Below are 18,277 nucleotides of genomic sequence, written 5' to 3'. Positions count from 1 at the left end.
AGAAAGCCAGGTCCAGGACATGTCCGCAATCCTGGGTTGCCACCCCAACTTCGCTGATAAGAGAGAGATTGTGGCCGTCTGCCCAGCCTGCGATGTCATCTCCCCGGTTCCCGTTCCTCGTCCCGGGCTCCCAAGAGTAGTGATGCGCGTTGAAGTCACCCGCGATCAAAGCTCGCTCCGGGGGTTTGAGTTCTAGCAGTATCCCTGTTGTGCGGCTGTGGGGGTCGCGGGGTTGTCTGTACACGTTGACGATAGTCGTCGTTTTGTCGACCACCAGCCACAGTACGTCTCTCGTGTGGACAGGCCTCTGCTGCTCCACCGTCATCCCTATCCCTTTGCGTGTGTAGGTCAATACTCTTGGTCTGGTTCCTTCGCTGTCCCAGAAGTCGACCGGGACGAAAGAGTCGAAACCCGGGTGCGTGTTCAGTTGCACGTTTCCGTCCTTCCAGCCCGTCCAGGGTTCCTGGACGAGGACCACATCTATCTGAGCCTCCAGCAGAGCTGCAGGAAAGCCGTGTGCGCCGGGGAGATCTTTCCGACGTTGCCCTGCGCAACGCGTAGCATCCGTGGGGTCGCCGCTCTCGGCTTACGTCTCCGAGTCGAGTTCGAGGTGGGTGTAGGCATTCGCGACGTTGTAGTTTGGCTTCTGTGCTGCCCGTTGGCTCCTGCTTGGCATGGGTAGCACGGGACGGTCGATGGAGGTGTTGTCGGGGGAGTCTTCGCCTTCGCCTTCGTCCGCCTCGTCTTCATCCATGCTGCTGCTGTCAGTGCTTCCGTCACCGAGGCAAACGATCGAGCTTGCGGAGGGCGTTCTCGTGCGCGCGCGCTTGGCGCCGGGTTGCTGGTTCTGGCTGGTGGAGGTAGGGACGCCTGCCGCCTCCTGGCTACTGTCGGATCGAGTAGCCTTGTACAGAGTGTCCGATGCTTTCTGGCCGGCCTTCCGGATCCGAGCCCGCTCCTTTCGACCGGGAAGGGAGACGACGCCGTTTACGGCCGAGGGCCTCGCTGGGCAGTCTGTGTGGCTGGCTTGGAAGGGGCCGCAGCAGTTGGCACATTGGGGCCTGGCCATGCAGGGTCCCGTTTCGTGTGAATCGGAAGGTCTTCCGCAGTTGCTGCAGATCGGTCGTCGTCCGCAGAACCGGTTGGAGTGGTAGCCCTGGCAGCCGGGGTCGTGTCGGATGAGCGTCCTTCGTTTCTTGACGGGCAGAGATCTGCCGCTTTGGTTGAAGAGCCTGAAGGGCGTGACCTCTGATGTGAATGATATGAGCCAAGATATTTCGTTCGTGACTGGGTTGGGCCCAAGGCGGGACGGTCGAGCAAGGACAGGCTTCTGTCCTGTCTGTGCGAAGACCTCATCTTCAACGAGTGTGGCTGGGTCCAGGACGTCCCCGCCAATGCTGTGTAGTTTTGTTGGGCATCGCGGCACAACGTAAGTGTACCACTTGATAGGCGTCTCGACCTGGTGGGCGCCGAGGCATTCCGCCAGCTTTGCCTTACTTGCAAGTAGTCTTTCCTGTATTTGCTTGTTTCGCGGCTTCAGAGAGTAACCTGTGCTGATATGGTAGACGTGGGGAAGGTCCGCTAGCCCCAGGCCAACGGCCTTACAGACGATCTGTCGTACGGCGAACGGTGCGATCTTCCGAGCGGCCGCTAAGCTTTCTTCCGGGACGCGGGCAAAGATGCGGAGGTCCTCCTTCGGCTGCGCCTGCGGCTGATCCTCGGCGGGGAGTGTGGCCTTCGGGCGGGCAGAGCTCTGGCAGCTCTGGCCGCTCCGGGTCGCCGCAGTGGTGTTGCCCGCCATCGGTGCGACGACAGCCGCCCAACTCCGGGCCGCTATTGGGCTTGTCTCGTGATTGATCAGTCTCTTGAGGGTTTGAATGACATAGGCAGTGGCTTCTTTCGCGATCTGCTTTCTAGAACCGTCAAAGCTGGCGACAACGCTGTCGACGGACCGTGCAATGGTCAGAAAGACGTCTTTCCGTGCCTCGTACTGTCTAGCTTCTTCTGCAAGGGCTGTCAAGACGGACCCTGTGGCAGATCCGCTCGGAGCAGATGCGGTAGAGGCTGCGGGCCCCTCGGCCGAGGTAGGGGCGTCGGTGGTGGCATCAAGCTGGCTTCCCGTTAGGCTGGGCCGGGTCGGCTGTGCCTCGGCGTCGCGGCGTCGCTTAGCTCTTGAGGTGGGGTTCGGCTCCGGAGGTGTCCCGGAGCCTGGTTCGGGGTCGGCTTGGTCGGCCGACATCAGTCCGGTGCCCGACGGCGGCTGTGAGGCCATCGCGGATGCGGGCTCCGGCAAGGGGAGGTGAAGAGTTTTCGGCTGTTAGTAATTTGGTGGTAGGCTCACTCATTCACTAACAGCAGATGCCAAGAAAAATTAGGCGAGAGGGAAGTTGAGGCCTTGACCAGAGATCTGATGCAGTATGAATCTCATCGGATCCTCTGCCATCACCACAGCTTCTGAATTGACACCGGATACCGCAGTATTATACAGTGAAAGTAAATATTGCCATCTCCCAGTGAGCTGGGATCCTGGCGATGAAGCTGGTAGTCAGTACTGAGTTTGGATCTTTACTTGGGCTCTTGCTAGACAGGGAAAGTAGGCAGGGAAACAATCCTAGTTCGAGCTTCACTACCTCTACTAAAGGAGCATGCGATTATCACGTCAAATTTTGATCTCGATTACTGGCTTATCGTCTTCAGAGTAGTCGTGAAGTCAAGACACTTTCAAAATTACGACAGGGTGTCATGCAAGTTCGGGCCATCCGGAGATAAGCATCAGAGATCGGAGAGCTGCCCGGGGTAACGTAGGATTGAGCAGCGATCTTCGGTGACAACCATCATCTAAACGAATGTAGCTCTAGAATTTTTGCGGTTATAGAATAAGTCCTATTTGCATCCTATTAGTAGTCTGTCCGATTGGTGCGGGTCTTTGTCGTCGGAACCAAGTCAACCTTCTCCGCTTCGGCCTCACGTCGAGGCAACCTACATTAAGCCTCAACGGGCAGGCGATGCGATCATCAAATACTTACCTATGCAAGTCTCGTCTGATCTTGGCGTTGCAATGGGATGGTCGGGATGTGAAGATACGCCGGGACTACATCTCTCCTGCGATAGAGGATTTACGAGGCTGCGACCAAGTCATCGAACATCCGTATACAGGTGCTGCGCGTTGCATTATCGAACTTCCTACTTAGTCGAACGGAAACATGTCTCGCAGAAGGTTAAATAATCGTAGTACTCCAAAATGTAGGATAATCAAGGTAGTTGTTCCCGAAGATCTATCCAGTTCATTTAACTTCCTGCGCAATATGATGCTTCAAAGATTGCTGGCGACTCTCTTCGCTGCGATGGTGGCACCTGTCATCGCCGGTGTCTTGCCTCCAAGGCAAGCACCAGGTGCTGCACAAGGCGTGACAACTATCACCAGTCCCGGTGGCTCGACAATACGCTACAAACAGCCCGGAAAAGATGGCATTTGTGAGACCACTCCTGGAGTCAACTCTTACAGTGGATACATCGATATAGCCCCAAACGTGCATGTCTTTTTCTGGTTCTTTGAATCGCGTAGAGATCCTGCAAAAGATCCAGTGAGTTCTGAGTCTCATGCACAATATTTAAATGCCCGATGATGATGACTTTTCCCAAGGTGACACTCTGGCTTAATGGTGGCCCGGGTTCTGACTCCTTGATTGGTCTTTTTGAGGAAATTGGACCTTGCGAAGTGGTCGAGAACATGACCACCGTTCTTCGGGACTACGCTTGGAATGAGATTTCGAACATCTTATTCCTCTCACAGCCAGTCGGAACAGGTGGGCCCACGTAACCTCCGGGCAAGGTCCGCGATCTCACACGAACAGGTTTCTCCTACAGCGAGGAAGAAGTGGGATTTCTCGACCCCACATACGCTCTCGTAGACACGGAGCCTGGAGGCTCCGACGAGCGGGAAGGCCGTTGGTCCGTTATAGACCCAACCAAAGAAGACACCAGCCGTCTTGCTGCTATCACTTGCTGGGAAGTGGTTCAAGGGTTCTATGACGCTTTGCCACAGCTGAGCTCTTCCAACATCTCTTCAATTGATTTTCACCTTTGGGCAGGTAAGAATTCGTCGCTATGAAGAAAATAAGACTTTGACTAACACTGAGACAGAGTCATTCGGAGGGCATTGGGGTCCTGCCTTCTACACTCTGTTCAATGAGCGCAATTCTGAGCTTGAGCAGAGCACCCCAGTTGGACGTAAGCTCAACTTGAAGAGTCTTGGCATTGTGAACGGCATCGTGGATGAGCACGTGCAGACCAAATACTTGCTTGATTTCACTCGAGGCGAAAACAATGGTTACGGTGTCGATCTCATCAACGAAACGATATACAATTACGGCAAGTGGAACCGAGATCGCCCTGGGGGCTGCCAAGAGAAGCTTGACTACTGTGACTATCTTGAACGTGACTCGATCGTTCGGAGGTCGGCTTGTTCTGCTGCACAGTTCATCTGCCAATCTGATGTTGAAGGCATGTTCTACACCTTTAACCTGGAAGGACGAGGAACATACGATATTGTCAGTCATTTCGGCGCACTGTAGAGTATTCGGGCTGACCATTCTCAGCGATTTCCTTCTGGAAAGGATGTACCACCTGACAACTGGCGTGTAAGTCGGTTTATCCAGATATTCAAGACAATTTTGTAACAGAACTGACTTAAGTGAGCAGCCCTGGCTGAACACCGCTCAAGCACAAAACGCCCTTGGTGTTGATCTGAACTACACATCAAACAACTTGCTCTATACTGCCTATACCCTTTCAGGTGACTTTGCAGTCGGATATCTTTCGGATGTCGAAAAGCTTCTTGAACTTGATGTCCAGGTGTCGCTGGTTTATGGAGACGCTGACTACATCTGTAACTGGCTGGGCGGCGAGGCGCTCTCACTTACAGCCAACTGGTCTGGGGCTGAAAGCTTCCGTGACGCAGGCTATACCAGATTGATGGTGGATGGTGAAGCGTATGGCGAAACTAGGCAGTACGGAAAACTTAGCTTCACTCGGGTTTGGAATGCTGGGCATGAGATTCCTTGTGAGTATTCCTGTTGCACTGCTCTTACCCAAGTAGCCAGAGGTCTCAATTTGGGAAACACTAATTCCTAGCAGATTTTCAACCAGCTGCAGCCTTCCAGATCTTCAACAGAACAAGCAATCGTTTCGATATCGCCACAGGAGAAATCAGGATCAACCCTGATAGCACGTATCAGACGAACGGAACTGCTAAGACTACCAAAACGACCTCACTTCCGCCATTGCCGGCACAGACAGGGGCTTGACCGGCCAAGTCAGGTGTTCTCCCTTCGCACAAGATTTCAGAGGCATCAAGGCGATATAACACAAATTGATCCAATTTTTGAGCCTTTGTTGGGTTTGAATCATCTGAGACATTAGGCTGTAGGAATCAGAGTGTAAGGGGCATGAAAGTGGATGGAGCATCGATGCTGTTCAAAAGTAGTGCAGTAGGAGGTACAAGTAAACAGAGAATAACAAGCAGAATCGCATTGTCATTCAGGCATGTGTAGTGGAGTTGATTACCTTGACTTGATCGAAAGTTATCCCATCCATTTGTCTAACTAGACATACGCATCGTAAGCTCATTCAAGCCGAGTTAGTCCCTTAAAGGTTAAAAACAGGATCCAGGATTCGATCATAGATAGCTCGATTTCGCAATAAGGTCGGAGGCTTTATTCTGTTCAGGATACTTAGGTACTCGGTTGTCTCAATTCCACCTCCTGTCACAAGGGGGGCATTGCAGAAAAAGAATGATGTTGTAGCGAGTAATCCGCCCGATATTGAGCCTTGTTGTATCTGAGTAAGTAGATTCAGTGAAACAAAAAACAAACAGTTTCACCTAGGTACACAAGCCAGTCGAGGTAACAGTTCTTGTTATGCTCAGCGACGAACCTAATCCAGGCCCAATTTCTCAATGCGATCCCCCAATACCAGCAATCAAGCCTTCTTACTCTTCAGCACAGGAAATTGTGCTATGTGTAGCTTTGCAGTTCCGTATGGAACTAGGCGAGCCACAAAAGTCTCTTCATGCGAAGCTGTATCGACTGTACTGGGATCTGCCGCTGTTCCATTCCGAACCGGCCAGTCCACCCAAGCAGCTTCGACCTCAAGATGTACGGGCGAAGTTCCTGAAGCCCAAAGTGGATTTGGGGGAGCAGTGACTTGTCTTTCAGTTCCTTTCATCCATGGGTCTCTCTTGACGACCACCTTTACGCCCCTGCTCGGATCAATTCCAATGTTCCAACAAGAGTTTGGAAGGTAATCATGATCACGACAGGCTTTCATCCATGGCTCTTCCTCCAAATCGCTAAAGTTTGCAAATTCTGTACAATCGGAAGTTTGGTCTTTGTAGTTGCGTGGTAGTCTCGTGTGCGTTTTGTGGCCGATCTCGAAGGCGTACAGCAAGGCGCCGTGGTAGATGCTGACGGACTTGTCGTCGTGCTCCATGATCCTCACTTCCGCATCCAGCGTGACAAAAATGTCGAATCTGCCTGCAGTGGGAATCTCCAGACCGTGGAAGTTTTCTGAATCTCTACCTCTCGTAGTCGAGCCAAAACGTTGTGTTTCTGACCGAGACAGTGATCCGCTTTCGTAGAGCTCTACAGTCGAAGAGGTTGTTGACCAATGAGGTACTCGAATGAGGAACTCAAAGGCCTCGCTCGTCTGGATAGAGTAACGTATTGCGCAGGGAACAAAGGGGTAGTTGGATTCGCAATTGATGCTTATCCCGTCGATGTCCAGCCGGGATGGGATGAGATGGACATGAGCAACAGAAGGCATGCCATTTCTGGTCCGACTTCGGAGGAATGTGTTCATCAACATCTTAGGATATGCAGTAGGGTGATTGACAGTGCAACACGGCTTTCATTTTCAGTCAGTTCAAGACCCATGATTGAGTTGTGCGTCTGTCTAGGTAGAGCACTGACAAATTCTGGCTCCAGTCCAAAGACGTTGGCGTATCGGCAGACGTCATAAAATGGCGTCTTCTCCCCTTTGGTAGGTTCCAACTCGCAGGCCCATGGCTGGTTGACCTGAGTGATGTATTGGTGGCTCCACCAATCTGCACTGATTCCTGCTGGGATAGCGTTGAATGCTGCCAGTTCCACGCGGTCGGCCAAGTCATTGTCCCCGAAGAGTTGGTACAAATATGACAATGAGAACATGAGCTCGACAGAGCAGCAAAGCTCGGAGCCTCGTTGAGGAGATAGGCCGCCGATGTATTCATCGCTGCTAAGTGATCCAGCTGGAGTTCCATGATACTTGAAGGTCTTGGCAACAGCATCTCTGGACAAGTTCGCCAGCTCAGGAGACGGATGCATTCGATAAAGATGAGCTGGATAACGAAGTCCTACATACGATATCAATACCAGCGAACAGATAATACCCCAGGAACACTCACCTTGCGCAACATTGACACCATGTTTGAAATTCAGAGACTTGTCTCTGACAGACGGCTCTTGTGGAAAATCTTTTCCGAAGAAGATAGTCCAATCTCTCTCCATGATTCGAGATCCTTCCCACATCATCTCCATGACTTCCCAGATAATCTTGCGGTCTTCGGTATCTTCGCTCTGGCCGTAAAGCCACTGAAGCGTCAGCGCTAGCTCGTGGGCACGGGCAGCCCCAAAAAGTTGCAGGTCGAAGACATCGTCCTTCTGTGAAATGTACCCAGCATAGTTATCTGTAAGCATGACGTGCGCTAGCCTAACAAAACGTATAACCGCATCCATGATAGCCTGTCGTTTTGTTGAGTCCGCGCTGGCATGATTTATTAGGCCTTGAAGTAAGAGACAGCGGGCCCAGATACCGCGGGTATGGGCGGTTGTCTCTGGGCCAAGCCAGCCATCGGCAGCTTGATGAGACAATATGTAATCAAGGAAATAATCTGCCTGTTTCTTGAGTTCGACGAACGAATCCGGATCTGATACCTCGTCAAGCGTGTATGCCAAGGGAACAATGTAGTTGTACCAGTACGGGGCTGCTTCGTTCAAGGAGGTATACTCCCACGTGCCTCCAAGCCAAGTGCTTTCTTTGATGAATCGATAGAAGTAGAACAAGTTACCTCCAAGGCCCTTTGCGCTAAGTCGCAATTGATCTCCTAACCAGCCATTGGACTTTATGTTTCCCAAGGGATAAGTATCGAATTGAAGTGGTACCAGGCTGTGATCGGAACCGGGAACAGAAGCCATGTTGACAGCCTGTTGCTGACTGACTATCAGTACTCAGATTGTGCTACGTGAAGGAGCTGGAGGACTGATTATGATTTTGTAGTTTCCGGAGTGTAACTCTTCTTCTGAGCCCGCACCCTTGCATGAAATAATCCAACCAGGATGCTAATCGTGAACGATTACCTAGAAAAATATCGCTGTCTCCTTATTTAGGCTGTATATATGTCGGTTTGACTTTCCTCCGATGCCTGGAAAAGATTACCAATCGCTTGATATCGGCTGGATGCTAAGACGGTGAAGAGCTGGCAAAGGTAGTCTACTCCAGTGCGCGTCCCATTAATCCATACGACGGTAAGGATGTGTTTCTGAGTCCCAGTGCGCTTAATGCGTGACCGGGAGCGTCTCCGAATCCTACGGGCCAGTAAGCCGGGCCAATGAGGCAATGCGGCCTGATTGATAAGGAGATTCCGATCAAGCGAGTGATGATGAGAAAAGACACGATTTTGCTGATGGCTTGTTTATCTTTTGTTGGCACTCAATGTGTCCTCCACCACATAATATTCAATCAATACACACATTGCTGAGGTCACTTAGTTCACACAACACTGGGTTGCCCCCAGGCTTTACTACAGATTAACGAAGGCAAGGCAATATATCTACTGCTTCTTGTAAGATCATCAGACATCAATATACTAAACTAAATAACAGATAACATGAATCTCAGAAATCCTTCTAGGAAGTACATCGGCAAGGATTTGCTCCCTTGACGGGAGGCATCGATATATATAGCGCTCTGGACAAGGTACATGTGACGAAGCTTGATGTCGAGGACGATATCGATGCACCCAGTTGGAGATTTGTCGACTCTGAAATTGCTTCATCGCAAGGGAAATGGCGTGTTGTCAGAAAAATCAGAGCGTAAATTATCCACGCTAATCCCAGCTCCCAAGATGTGATCCAGTCCAAGACTAATACTTATATTTTCGGCCAATATAGCTATCGTGTAAGGAACAATCATGATCTCACCTAAGCGACGAGAGTGGACAGTGAGTAACGTTGGCCGAGGAATTCTCCTGATTCCTTCGAACAAATTATTGGATCGCATTGCAATCGCATCTTCACAGCAACAAGCGTGCACCGACAAAGCGCAGGGTTTCTCCGGTTATTGAATTTAGGCTAAATCAGAGAAGACTTACTTTCTTGGAATTCATCAGTTTATGTAGAAGGTACTCCGTAGTAAACCGAAGAATCGCTGCCAATGGGTATCTACATCGCTGTTTTCTACATATCGGTTGGTATGAATCCTCCTACCTGATCGCGCAGATGGCAATGCTGCCAATGTGCGGCCTTGTACAACATCAAGTGGGGGTATTGCATATCTCTTGTCATCTTTGAAGTCGGCCCCGCTACCTCTGTCGTCGCACCGACCTCAATGGCCCTCATCATCGGAAGAGCCGTCTCTGGAGTGGGAGCTGCCGGTTTAGTGAGCGGAACTACAATTATCCTGTCGTACTGCGTCCCGTTGAAAAAGCAGGCAAAACTATCACCGGTTATTTCGGGTCTGTATAATACCGGATCAGCGACAGGACCGCTGGTAGGTGGTTCCATCACGGACAACAAAGCGCTTTCTTGGCGCTTCATCTTTTGGCTCAACCTTCGTAAGTGTATCCTCCCGCAATCTTTTTGATCGCCATCAATTGACTGAACTCAACCTTTGGAGATATTGGCCTGGCTCTCATCTAGCTCAGCTTGAGGAACCCTTCACCTGCGGTCAAGGGCGACCTGCCGTGGAAGGACAAGATACGCCAACTCGACATGCTAGGCGCCACGCTACTCCTCGGTGCAACATCGTATTTGAACCTCGCTTTGCGGTGGGGCGGAATTGCGTATCTGTGGTCTCATCCCAAGGGATTTGGATGCCTGGTCGGGTTTGTTCTGCTGCTCATTTGATTCTTTGGCTTACAAGCCCGAGGCAAAGAAACGTGATGTTCACACTTAGTTACTACCTGGGCTGTGGAGCCTGATGCTTTCCTTTGGGACGCCTGCTGATTCAGTCTCAGTGCCGCTGTTCCCGTCCGTATCTTGCGAGGCCGGACTGTCATCGCATCATATTGTTTCATGATGCTAGTTAAAGTGGCTATAAAATTGCACTCGTACTACTGGCCCATTTACTTCCAGTCGATCAGGAACAACGGCACCAGAGGCTTAGGCATATTTCTACTGCCAATCATCATGTCTAATAATCTTGGTGCACTATGCGCGGGCTGGATTCCATCCAAGTCTGGCCACTACGTCCCCGTGATGTGGATCGGTGCTCCTATCTTGGTCGTCGGAGGCCGTCTCTACCAATTGATGTACTCTCAAAGCCCGCGCGGGCAATGGGTACCAACCCAAATCGTATCTGGGCTTGGGTACAGAATGTGCAGCCAGTTTCCTATTCTTGCGGTCCAGGTAGTTCTCGACAAGACGGACGTGCCGACGGGCCTCACAATGATCATGTTCTTTCAGATGCTCTGGGGTGCTCTAGCTCTCAGTATCGGACAGAATCTCTTCACCGATGCACTCCTGAGACTTCTCAACGCAATCGAGGGAATCAATGGTGCAGCTGTTGTAGCAGTCGGTGGAGGAGAATTTAGGAAGATTGTCCCCCCACAGCTTTTGGAAGCTGTCGACGACGCATTTAACTCTGATTTGAAAAAGGTCTTCTGGGTTGCCCTTGCTACCCCGGCCCTTGCTTGGCTGGTCAGCTGGGCGATGGAGTGGCGGCAGATACCTAACACCAAGAGTCGGACTACGGAAGCCCCCGAGGTAGTATCTCTGAGGAATCTGTAGCTTAGATCCAGGGAGAAAATTACGTTGTACTGAATCAACTCCAGCACAGTTGTTTTTCGAAGGACAAACTCATTACTTAGTCTGTGCCTTCAACAAAACAGAGGCCGCAGTGAATTCCCGGCGGGAATGCTCTTTCAGACTACAAGAATCTTCTGTCTTAACGAAAGTCCCATTCTCAACAGACCGAACTGACTGTCAATCAGGATATTATGAAAAGCCTAGTGTTGATTGGAGTTGATTTAATTGAAAGTTTCAAATCTTGATCAAAAGAAAGCGCATTGCAACGTGTGGACTTCTTCTGGAAGGATAGTAGGGAACCTTTGGCCCGGGTTCGGGCTCGGGCTCGGCGGGGTTGAGCGTGGCCTACCTCAGAAGTAGCCGAGGTAATGCATCTTTATAGGGACTTGGTGCAGAAAAGACAGAATGACGTGGACCAGGATTACTATTTCATACTTGTTAGCTTTCCGGAGCCAGATCCAATTGGTGAGACTTTGACTTTAAAGATGAGTATTCCTTCTATATGGCCGATGCCCAGAGGTCTTCTACCGCCGGACCATTCTCCATGACCACCTTACACAACACTCGTGGCCAACTATTGCCGAAATTGGCCAAACGACGGCCCGCGCATATCTGTTGATATTCATTTCGGACCTCGGGCATCATCTTCGGTGGTGCATTACTTTTCTAATGCTTTCTAGTAGGTGCTACAACTAGGAATGGAGCATCCTCGCTCTAGGCCTGACCTAACCCCAACAAGTTCCCAACAGAGTTACAGATTCGATGGCTTCCGATGCCGGAGACAAGACGATCGCCTCACAGGATAGTTCAAAAATCCACAAAAGGGCCTCTCATGCCTGTCTAGTCTGTCGGGCTCGTAAAGTGAGGTGCGATGTCACCGTCCGTGGTCCTCCGTGCATGAACTGTCGTCTCGACGGCGACGAATACGAAGTAATGTGGTCGAGAAGAACAAAACGACAGTGAGTTATACACCGCGATGGGAAATGATCCACCAGAAAGACCACTAATTACTTTGATATTCCAAGTTGGCGGGCAAAGGGCCTCGATCCTCCGAAAGGGGCCTTCGGTATTTCCAAACCGCGCCATTCCGGCAAAGTGCCTTCGCAGGGCCTTGGGGGCAGACTTGAAATTGAAAGCCCAATACTCGTCAAAGCCCAAAGAGCTACTGAGAAGTCACCAACGTCAGCAAAATCTCCTGCAATACCTACAATATTCGGAGACCCAGGGCTCCTGAACTCACCATCTGAAGTCCCGAGCAGTTGAACTCGGCCCAAGGAAATCATGATGATTGTCGTCCAGCTTCTACGATAGCCCAGGCGAAGCTCAGTACAATGACAACTCAATCCTTTGACGCCTACTGTGACCGGCGATCCGCAGATGAGGGCAACGTGACAAAGAAGACACCTGCCTCAGGCTCACAAGACAGCTATGTTGAGAGGCAGGACGCGATGAACGAGATGATTGGGTTGTCGGCGAACGTCTTTTGCTCGCCGTGGTATAACGGCTATGCGTACTATCAGTTTCTAGTTTTGGCTAATGTTTCATCTATGCCGCCACAGGATTATAGGTTTCTTGAACAGCAAGGATGTCTTCACGTCCCCTGCCCCGCAATTCTCAACGATTTCGTACGCCAATATTTCTTATACGTTCATCCCATTTTGCCAATAATCGACGAGGCGGCTTTTTGGGACATTTACTATCAGTCTAATCCACAGCAACGCGATAACAAGATCTCGCTACTCCTCTTCTAGGGTATGCTTTTCTCCTGCTGCAATGTAAGCCAGTCCCTGCTCTACGAAGCACCATCGCAAAGCCGCCTACTGACTCAGCTACCGTGAGAAAGTTTTTACCACAAGTGACACTCATCCAGCTTGGTCTGGGGACGATCAGAAGAGCGCGTGCCATATTCTACCGGCGTTCAAAGCTTCTGTTCGATCTGGATAGTGAGTTCTCGCCAATCACAAAGGCTCAAGCCGTGCTTCTCTTCGCATCATATTCTTTCTCTGCAAACAATGATATATCAAGTCAGTCAAACAGCAGACGAGTTGGAGATTTTCTTTTTGTGGACTTGCGAAGGATCACACAGTAGTACGATCTGAGAAGAGACCATCATTATCTGCGCTGACAAGACTTTCCTGAAATTTCAACTATAAGACACCTGGACAGATCCAAAGACTGAAAGCAAGCAAGTGGGTCACACGGTAGATTGCAGCCCGACACGAAGTACCTAGCTCTATTTTTTAATCTTCCCATCAACTATTTATTATTCTCATTATTACCATCGCTTTCTATTCTTAATATATCCTATATGGAATATACCCTAAGAAGTATAATGAAAGTAATGATAACAGTGATAGGAATAATGATGGTAATAGGAATAGTAGAAAGAATGATAGGGAGGGTATTGAACGGCATCCCATTTTGTCACCCACTTGGCAAGTTTGGTTCGGGCCCGAAGTACCCCTTGAGGCCAAGTGGACTTCAGTCTCTGCCAACTGAAAGATGGGCGCTAAATTCTAGAACCTGGACAAGTCATCGTTTTATGGGTACTCTTGTGGAGCTGCGGTCAAGAATTATATCTCATGTATCTCGTCTGGCACTACCGAAATGAGTACCTCCACGTACTTTGAGTAAGAAATTTGAAGCTACGTGACATTGTTACGCAGTAACACTTCATGTTGGATATTTCCTGCTTTTTCTTCCTCATCAACACAAGCTCTATCGAGTAGTTTCTTGCGTGCAGAGATAGCGAGTAAAGTAATCGACAGATTGAGATTACCTTACTACTAAGTATTTAGGCTACTCTGGAGACGTAGTCGCGGCGTGCTCTTTCACTCCCGTTACCCCGCGTTTACTCTGCAGGATGCGGCATTGGCGCCGTGTGGGGATTCTGCCGGCCTACCGGCGCTCCACCTTGAACCGGTCACCAACATATTCTCCATGTTGTCTCTTGTTCTTTAACCGCCCCTTCGCATACTATCGCGCGCTTCACGTAGCCCAGACTCTCTCTCTCTCTCTCTCTCTCTCTCTCTCTCTCTCTCTCTCTCTACGCCATATGCTCCAACCATGGCTTGCAAGGCATGCCGCGCAAAGAAGATCAAGTGCGACCGCGTCCGACCCGTTTGCCAAAACTGCAGACAACGTGCCAGCCTCTGTTCTTACGCTGGCGAGCGACGGGTGCGCCGATGGACAGAAGCCGACGCCGATAACAGATGCCCTTCCATCTCTCAGAATGATCAAAGCCCGAGCGTCACCGACATAGATCAGCATTCCGTGCAGAGACTGCCCGATGCCGACCCCGCTGCACACCAGAATCAACCAAAACCATGCTCCCAGCCTGCTGCCGGCTCATCGCACATTATGGCTGACGGGACCGCGCAGAATGACGCTGGATTAGATCGTCTTGGCTAGAATCCCGCCGTTCCGTCAGGCTGGCAAGCCATGGATGCGAATTCAATGGCTATTCTCTTCGCTGAGATGGCCCGCAACAGTGAGGTCATCCTCCAGACTCCCGCCGGTTCCACCTCAACTAAAGGTGAAAGTCTGCTTGACAAGATCCTAGACGGCGATGAGGACTTGAACAGCCTCAAAGAGGCCAGTCCGGCCCCGTGGGGCCGAAGCAACGACGGTGATGAGTATACCGGCCCCTCCTCCGGCATCTCCACCGTTTCCGACCTCGGTCTCAACTGGATACGAGAGAAAGTCCCCGACTCGGACCGTCTCTGCGAGACCATTCAAGATATACGGAATGGTATCTTGAGTCACATTCGCCAACCAAAGTGTATCACCCAAGACTTGCCACTCGCTCTATTGACGCCTCATCGGATTTTCGACCTTGCCCAGCCGCAGCTACTAGAGTATGTCGATGCCTATTTCACGCAGGTCCAGGTGGTCTTCCCCATCTTAGACCGAGATTCATTTCATTCTCAGCTGGCTGAAATGGGAGATGGTACCGGTTCTGTTCAAAAGCCGTCTTGGATGGCATTGTTGAACGTCGTCGTGGCCTCTGGACTTCGAGCTTTACTTTCTGACGAAACATCTGAGGCTTTTCGAACATCCGGATCTGAAGCGTGGGGATACTTCCGGTCAGCTCTGTCGTACGAGTCTCAAATTGTACACGGTGCCACCGAACTATGGTCTGTGCAAGCAGTAGCCTTGATGGCCGTTTTCGCGCAAGGGCTGTCAAGTCCCCAGAGGCTGGAATATACACTTTCCTCGGTGGCTTCACAGCTAGCACAAAGTATTAGACTCAACTGCACCCCACCCCCCGAGTGGAACCTTTCTGAGGTTGAGAAGAAGGAGCGGAATCGCGTCTTCTGGGCAGTCTATTGTCTGGACAAGTCAATCGCCTTACGCTGCGGCCGACCTGCAGTTCTCTGCGACGAAGAAATTAGCTGTCGCTTCCCGCAAGGAATCAACTTGGTCCATTCGAGTTCAGGAGATACCGACACCGAGATAGGCGAAAAAACGTTGGAGGTTGACTTCTTTCGATACTTTGCAAAGCTTGCGCGCATCGGCGGGGACATATCCCGGTCCTTGTATTCTGCGAGCGCTCTCTTTATGTCAATATCTCGGCTAGTTCCAACTTTGGATCGATTGCTTCAAGATTTGGAGGGATGGCTGGAGTCTATTCCAGCCAAAGTCCGTCCCGGTAGACCACTAAGCAAAGTCCTTGGGAGACAGGGACTCTCACGAGTACAGACCATTGTTCTGCATTCATCCTATTACTACGCGCTGTGCTCCATCTTTCGAGGAGGATCACCCATGTTCAATCAAGGTAACCGGAATATAGTACACCTTATTGATAGGAGGTCTCATATATCACACATATAGGCTGCAAGATCGATTGTCTTACTCACTAAGCACCTCGATATCGAGAGCTTCACTCCCGCATGATATGTCCCACCCTCCTCTTATCGCCTCTTTTCATATGTCAAACAGCACAGCGAGCCCTTCACAGCCTCTGTCACTTTGAAGTCGTTAAATACATACGCACAACTCGCTTGGCTGCTCTATTATATATGATTCGCGTGTTCTAATTTCTCACATACTGAAAGGCTCGTGTTCTACTATCCATTCACGGCCTTGACCACAGTCTTCATTCATGTACTATCCAACCCACACGATAGCCGCAACCAGAGCGACATAGCCCTCATGGAAACTGTCGTTGGATTCTTTGGTCGCCACGAATACGTCACAGCCGGCGAGGCTGCCTTTACAAAAACGACAGAACTCGTCAGACAGGCCCGAAGGGTTATCGACAGTTACAAAAATAAGAGCGATAGCCGAAGTCTCCAAAGCACAACGAGCTATGAAGATATCATGACGTCTATGGAGATGCCCCTGCAGGATGGTGCCTCTATGCAAGGCAGGCCAGCAGAGGTGGTGGAGATGTACGCGAGCAATTCAAACACTACTAGCCACGACGTCGACGAACCAGATACCGCAGGCGTTGGTTTGCTCCCCCAGGTCGAATCTTCGCGAATGCATACCGTTGGCGGAGAGGACCATACTTTGTCTGGCATCCCAACTGATCGGATCATAGGCGTTCCGCATAATAGCCATGCACTCTACTCCGGCATGGCTAATTTTGCAGTGCCCAATGTTGGAGACTCGATCCAAGTCCAGTGGTAGTATATCTCTGGAGACCATCATCAGCTCCATCCCCCAGTTTCTCACTCTACCTATCTTGGCGATTGAACACTGTTGTTTGTTTGCTGACAAGGAATCAATAACATCCATGGCATGAGATGATTGTTTTGTACGGGTAATGTGTGGATAATTACTTCATCGGGCATGAGTGCTGAGCCAATTTGCGGGACAGATTTTGAGATCCCCGTTAAGCATGAGAAGAGTGGGACCTTCACATTTGGTTCCATTCATCATAGAACCGAGATCTTGTACAATGAGCTCGAGATTTTCTTCTTCAAGGTTCCTGTAGATTATGTAGTAGCTGTCTAATAGCGAGATAATTACTCTATCAATTGCCCGTGTTCTTTCAATACACTATTATCATCCATTGCTACCATGACCGCAACCCATAATCAAACCATTACAAACAGCATGATCTTCACGGACACCCATTGAACGAGTGAACTATCTTCTGAATGATGGCAGAACCCGGCGTTCCAACCTCCTCGCGTCCAAAACCTGGGCCCGAACCCGAACCGGTGGTGCGTAGGGTAAATTTTGAACCCGACGGCCCAATAAGCTTACAGCCAAGGCCGAAGCCGAGGCCGGGAAGGTGTACTGAGGCTGTGTGCAGGGAACCCGAAGTTGAAACTCTTATGATATTCACTACCACGATTGATTCATCTGATAGTAGTGAAAAAAGAAAAACACGCGCCAAGCTGGAGCCAAGCTGGGGCGACACTACATGCTCGAAAAGTCCGGCAGCCCGCGCGGGCCAATCTCGCGCCGCTTCTTTAACACCTTCTCGTCCTTGCCGGAGCGCAAGGCCCCAATCATCTCCTCGGCATCAAAGTCTACACCAATAGGATTCTCAGTGAAGGCGCCGCCCATCATGAAAGCAGTTGCCTCCTCGATCGTGTCAAAGTTGTCGACCTGCGTCTCCAGCATGTTTCCGTCTGGATCCTTGTAATAGATGCTGGTAATAGGGCCGTGATTGACGCACCAGACGGGCTCGATGCCACGCACCTTTCGGTGCCGGTACGACAATAGCAGGGTTTCCAGAGTATCAAAAGTGAAGGCGATGTGCTCGAGGCCGCAGCTCGCCGGGTTCTTGGCCTCCGTGCCTGGAACTCCGATCAGGGCAATGCGGTGGTGCTCGTCGTCGTAGGTGATGAAAGATATCATCTCGTTGCCGTAGGTCACGGTGCCGCCGAGAAATGTAGTGTAGAACTCGACCATACGGGCGAGGCTGGCGGTTCGTAGGACAACGTGGGCAAGGCTTGATGGGCTTATAACCTTGCCGACTGGAGCGTCGTAGTCGGAGGCTTTGAGAGTTTGTGACATTCTTTTCTCCTATTTAAATGTCTTGAAGCTTGTCTCGGTGTTTTCGTTTTTGGTGGTTGAATAGAAGCGAGCTTCAAGGCTCGTGTTTATAGTTGTAAGTACTTGTTTATAGTTGTAAGTACTTGTTTCTTGTGAAGCATCGACCAACTGAACCTTTTTAGAGAAACAGTGTTATCCTTTGCTTCTCCTAAAGTGTGGTACCTACATCCTAGGCAATGACAATGACAACAATGGTAGTAGCT

At 50.5% G+C, this 18,277-nt stretch overlaps 7 protein-coding genes across 7 annotated transcripts; 5 read left to right on the top strand and 2 right to left on the bottom strand.

Moving 5' to 3' along the window:
- Positions 1 to 3,030: 3,030 nt before the first annotated feature.
- BDP55DRAFT_753010 (Alpha/Beta hydrolase protein) lies at positions 3,031 to 5,306 on the top strand (the record flags this gene model as incomplete). Its single annotated transcript, XM_060580683.1, has 8 exons — positions 3,031 to 3,217; positions 3,320 to 3,584; positions 3,644 to 3,796; positions 3,872 to 4,091; positions 4,144 to 4,550; positions 4,617 to 4,640; positions 4,702 to 5,062; positions 5,137 to 5,306. Exons 1-8 carry the CDS (start codon positions 3,204 to 3,206, stop codon positions 5,304 to 5,306), a joined length of 1,614 nt encoding a protein of 537 aa, XP_060425473.1. The 5' UTR covers positions 3,031 to 3,203.
- Positions 5,307 to 5,884: 578 nt separating this feature from the next.
- On the bottom strand, positions 5,885 to 8,231 carry BDP55DRAFT_718965 (uncharacterized protein; the record flags this gene model as incomplete). Its single annotated transcript, XM_060578425.1, has 3 exons — positions 5,885 to 6,903; positions 6,969 to 7,390; positions 7,442 to 8,231. The coding sequence occupies 3 exons, from the start codon at positions 8,229 to 8,231 to the stop codon at positions 5,980 to 5,982; spliced, it is 2,136 nt and encodes a 711-aa protein (XP_060425472.1). The 3' UTR covers positions 5,885 to 5,979.
- A 2,100-nt stretch (positions 8,232 to 10,331) lies between these two features.
- On the top strand, positions 10,332 to 11,042 carry BDP55DRAFT_753000 (MFS transporter; the record flags this gene model as incomplete). Its single annotated transcript, XM_060580682.1, has 1 exon — positions 10,332 to 11,042. The coding sequence occupies one exon, from the start codon at positions 10,332 to 10,334 to the stop codon at positions 11,040 to 11,042; it is 711 nt and encodes a 236-aa protein (XP_060425471.1).
- A 646-nt stretch (positions 11,043 to 11,688) lies between these two features.
- On the top strand, positions 11,689 to 12,811 carry BDP55DRAFT_752998 (uncharacterized protein; the record flags this gene model as incomplete). The annotated part of the gene is made up of 3 exons (XM_060580681.1): positions 11,689 to 12,019; positions 12,086 to 12,241; positions 12,310 to 12,811. Exons 1-3 carry the CDS (start codon positions 11,823 to 11,825, stop codon positions 12,809 to 12,811), a joined length of 855 nt encoding a protein of 284 aa, XP_060425470.1. The 5' UTR covers positions 11,689 to 11,822.
- Positions 12,812 to 14,032: 1,221 nt separating this feature from the next.
- BDP55DRAFT_676255 (fungal-specific transcription factor domain-containing protein) lies at positions 14,033 to 16,030 on the top strand. The gene has a single exon (XM_060575800.1). The coding sequence runs from the start codon at positions 14,502 to 14,504 to the stop codon at positions 15,891 to 15,893; it is 1,392 nt and encodes a 463-aa protein (XP_060425469.1). The 5' UTR covers positions 14,033 to 14,501; the 3' UTR covers positions 15,894 to 16,030.
- Positions 16,031 to 16,123: 93 nt separating this feature from the next.
- Positions 16,124 to 16,694, top strand: BDP55DRAFT_718963 (uncharacterized protein; the record flags this gene model as incomplete). The annotated part of the gene is made up of 1 exon (XM_060578424.1): positions 16,124 to 16,694. Exon 1 carries the CDS (start codon positions 16,215 to 16,217, stop codon positions 16,692 to 16,694), a length of 480 nt encoding a protein of 159 aa, XP_060425468.1. The 5' UTR covers positions 16,124 to 16,214.
- Positions 16,695 to 17,380: 686 nt separating this feature from the next.
- BDP55DRAFT_676254 (glyoxalase bleomycin resistance protein dioxygenase) lies at positions 17,381 to 17,944 on the bottom strand. The gene has a single exon (XM_060575799.1). The coding sequence runs from the start codon at positions 17,928 to 17,930 to the stop codon at positions 17,433 to 17,435; it is 498 nt and encodes a 165-aa protein (XP_060425467.1). The 5' UTR covers positions 17,931 to 17,944; the 3' UTR covers positions 17,381 to 17,432.
- Between the last annotated feature and the right edge of the window lie 333 nt (positions 17,945 to 18,277).

The sequence above is a fragment of the Colletotrichum godetiae genome, assembly GCF_030913485.1.
Source record: "Colletotrichum godetiae strain CBS 193.32 chromosome Unknown BDP55scaffold_47, whole genome shotgun sequence".
Lineage (NCBI taxonomy): Eukaryota > Fungi > Ascomycota > Sordariomycetes > Glomerellales > Glomerellaceae > Colletotrichum > Colletotrichum godetiae.
Note: the sequence above shows the minus strand (reverse complement) of the source record. Positions and strands in the feature narration are given on the sequence as shown.

Excerpts from the sequence above, each read along its gene's own strand:
- BDP55DRAFT_676255 (XM_060575800.1), top strand. The coding sequence starts at position 14,502 with ATGGATGCGAATTCAATGGCTATTCTCTTCGCTGAGATGGCCCGCAAC.
- BDP55DRAFT_676254 (XM_060575799.1), bottom strand. The coding sequence starts at position 17,930 with ATGGTCGAGTTCTACACTACATTTCTCGGCGGCACCGTGACCTACGGC.